The sequence below is a fragment of the Seriola lalandi genome, unplaced genomic scaffold (genome assembly GCF_002814215.2).
Source record: "Seriola lalandi dorsalis isolate HSWRI2012SDOR001 ecotype SW California unplaced genomic scaffold, Sedor1 jcf7180001974907, whole genome shotgun sequence".
Classification (NCBI taxonomy): domain Eukaryota; kingdom Metazoa; phylum Chordata; class Actinopteri; order Carangiformes; family Carangidae; genus Seriola; species Seriola lalandi.
Window position 1 is genome coordinate 1 of NW_019445573.1, and position 1,653 is coordinate 1,653.

Consider the following 1,653-nt stretch of genomic DNA (forward strand, 5'->3'; position numbering starts at 1 on the left):
TGCTGATTGGTTCAATCAGCTTTGTGTGAATTTGTTTGCCAAAGATGACGGACATTTGCTTATATGTTAAAAGTCCTGCACTCCAGCTTTAATTGTGTTTTTGTGTTTTAATTGTGCCTTATTTTCAAAATAAAAGTAATTGAAAAATAATGATAATGACAAACTATGTCGTTACTATTATTTTCTGATCCACCTCTTTAAAATAGTTAGATCCAATAAAGCAGTGCTGAGGGGTGTCTGTGTGTTTTACAGGGTCTGCTCTCTGTGACAGAAGAACTTCACTCTCTCAGCTTTGAGGCTTGCTTCACGGTGCAGGGCCTCACCATTGATCTGGAGGTCAGACGCAGCGTTGATATTACTTGACGATCGGCTGTCTGCTGTTGTTGTGGCAGCAACTTGTTTATTGTGTATGTGAATTCTTTCAGACGTGTTCTCTGCCACTGGTGGTCATTTCCAATGTGAGCCAGCTGCCTGGAGGCTGGGCCTCTGTCATGTGGTACAACCTTCTGACGGATGAGCCGAGGGTGAGCAAGCACACTCTGACATAGTGTTTTAAAATGTCTTTTAAAAAATGGAAAGTAGGGCTGAACAATTAATTGAATTATTATCAGAATTGCAATATGGCCAAGTACAATATCCAAATTGCAGGAGCTGGAATGTTTTGATAAAGGTCAAATGTGTCACAACAGACCATAAATGAGGCGGTGGTACATGTGGTGCTACAGAGACGCCCGGCCTACAGATATTCTCCGGACGTAAAGGGTTCAGATGATGATATGATTCTTGTTTGGTGCAATTTCCATTTCAGTGGAATTGAAATGCAAAAATGACCATTCCAACTCTTTTAGAGGGTGTTGACTCAACTTTCCCTTTGAGGCTGTAATTTGTGGTTCAGTTAAACAAAATTCCATTATACTAGAGATATAATGATATAATATCCTTTCCCTATTCCTGGTCATTCACAGAACTTGGCGTTCTTTGGAAACCCACCTCGGGCCAGCTGGAGCCAGCTCTCCGAGGTCCTTAGCTGGCAGTTTTCCACCTTTGCCGGTCGGGGCCTCAACAAGGAGCAGCTCACCATGCTGGGAGAAAAGCTTCTCGGTATGTCGACCCTTGAGCTTGAGTTGACTTTGGAAAACTGACTTGAAGTGCCAGGCTACTGCGGGTTAGGTCCCTGAGTATAGTCCCTGATGTCACTTACTGTCTTTTTGTAGGTCAGCATGCCTCCTGTAGTGACTATCAAGTGTCCTGGTCTAAGTTCTCAAAGGTAAGTATTAAATTACATAACCGCATACAGTAGCATGTGGTCTCATCTCAAACATGGTTGTGCCATGTAGTGGCTGATTAGAAAGTTTGTTCCATGCCCTATGCTTTTTTATATTTCATATCTCCATCACATGCTGATCATAATGTGATGTTTAAATGCCAAATAAGTACTCTTTGTGTCTCTGTCCATGTGTCGTACATGATTCAAGGAGAATATTCCAGGAAAGCCCTTCAGTTTCTGGATGTGGCTGGACTCCATCCTGGAGCTCATCAAGAAACACTTGCTGCCTGTTTGGACTGAGAAGTAAGCCACCGACCATGCTCACTGACCATGTCTCACCCCATCTCACCCTCCACCCCCCCATAGTTACTGCTGTGCAGTAGGAC

At 43.3% G+C, this 1,653-nt stretch overlaps 1 protein-coding gene across 1 annotated transcript; it reads left to right on the top strand.

Moving 5' to 3' along the window:
* Positions 1 to 224: 224 nt before the first annotated feature.
* LOC111654784 (signal transducer and activator of transcription 1-alpha/beta-like) lies at positions 225 to 1,574 on the top strand (the record flags this gene model as incomplete). The annotated part of the gene is made up of 5 exons (XM_023405923.2): positions 225 to 336; positions 426 to 524; positions 966 to 1,101; positions 1,215 to 1,267; positions 1,476 to 1,574. Coding segments are annotated over 5 exons (499 nt in total), but the record flags the coding sequence as incomplete, so codon positions are not given.
* Positions 1,575 to 1,653: the final 79 nt, after the last annotated feature.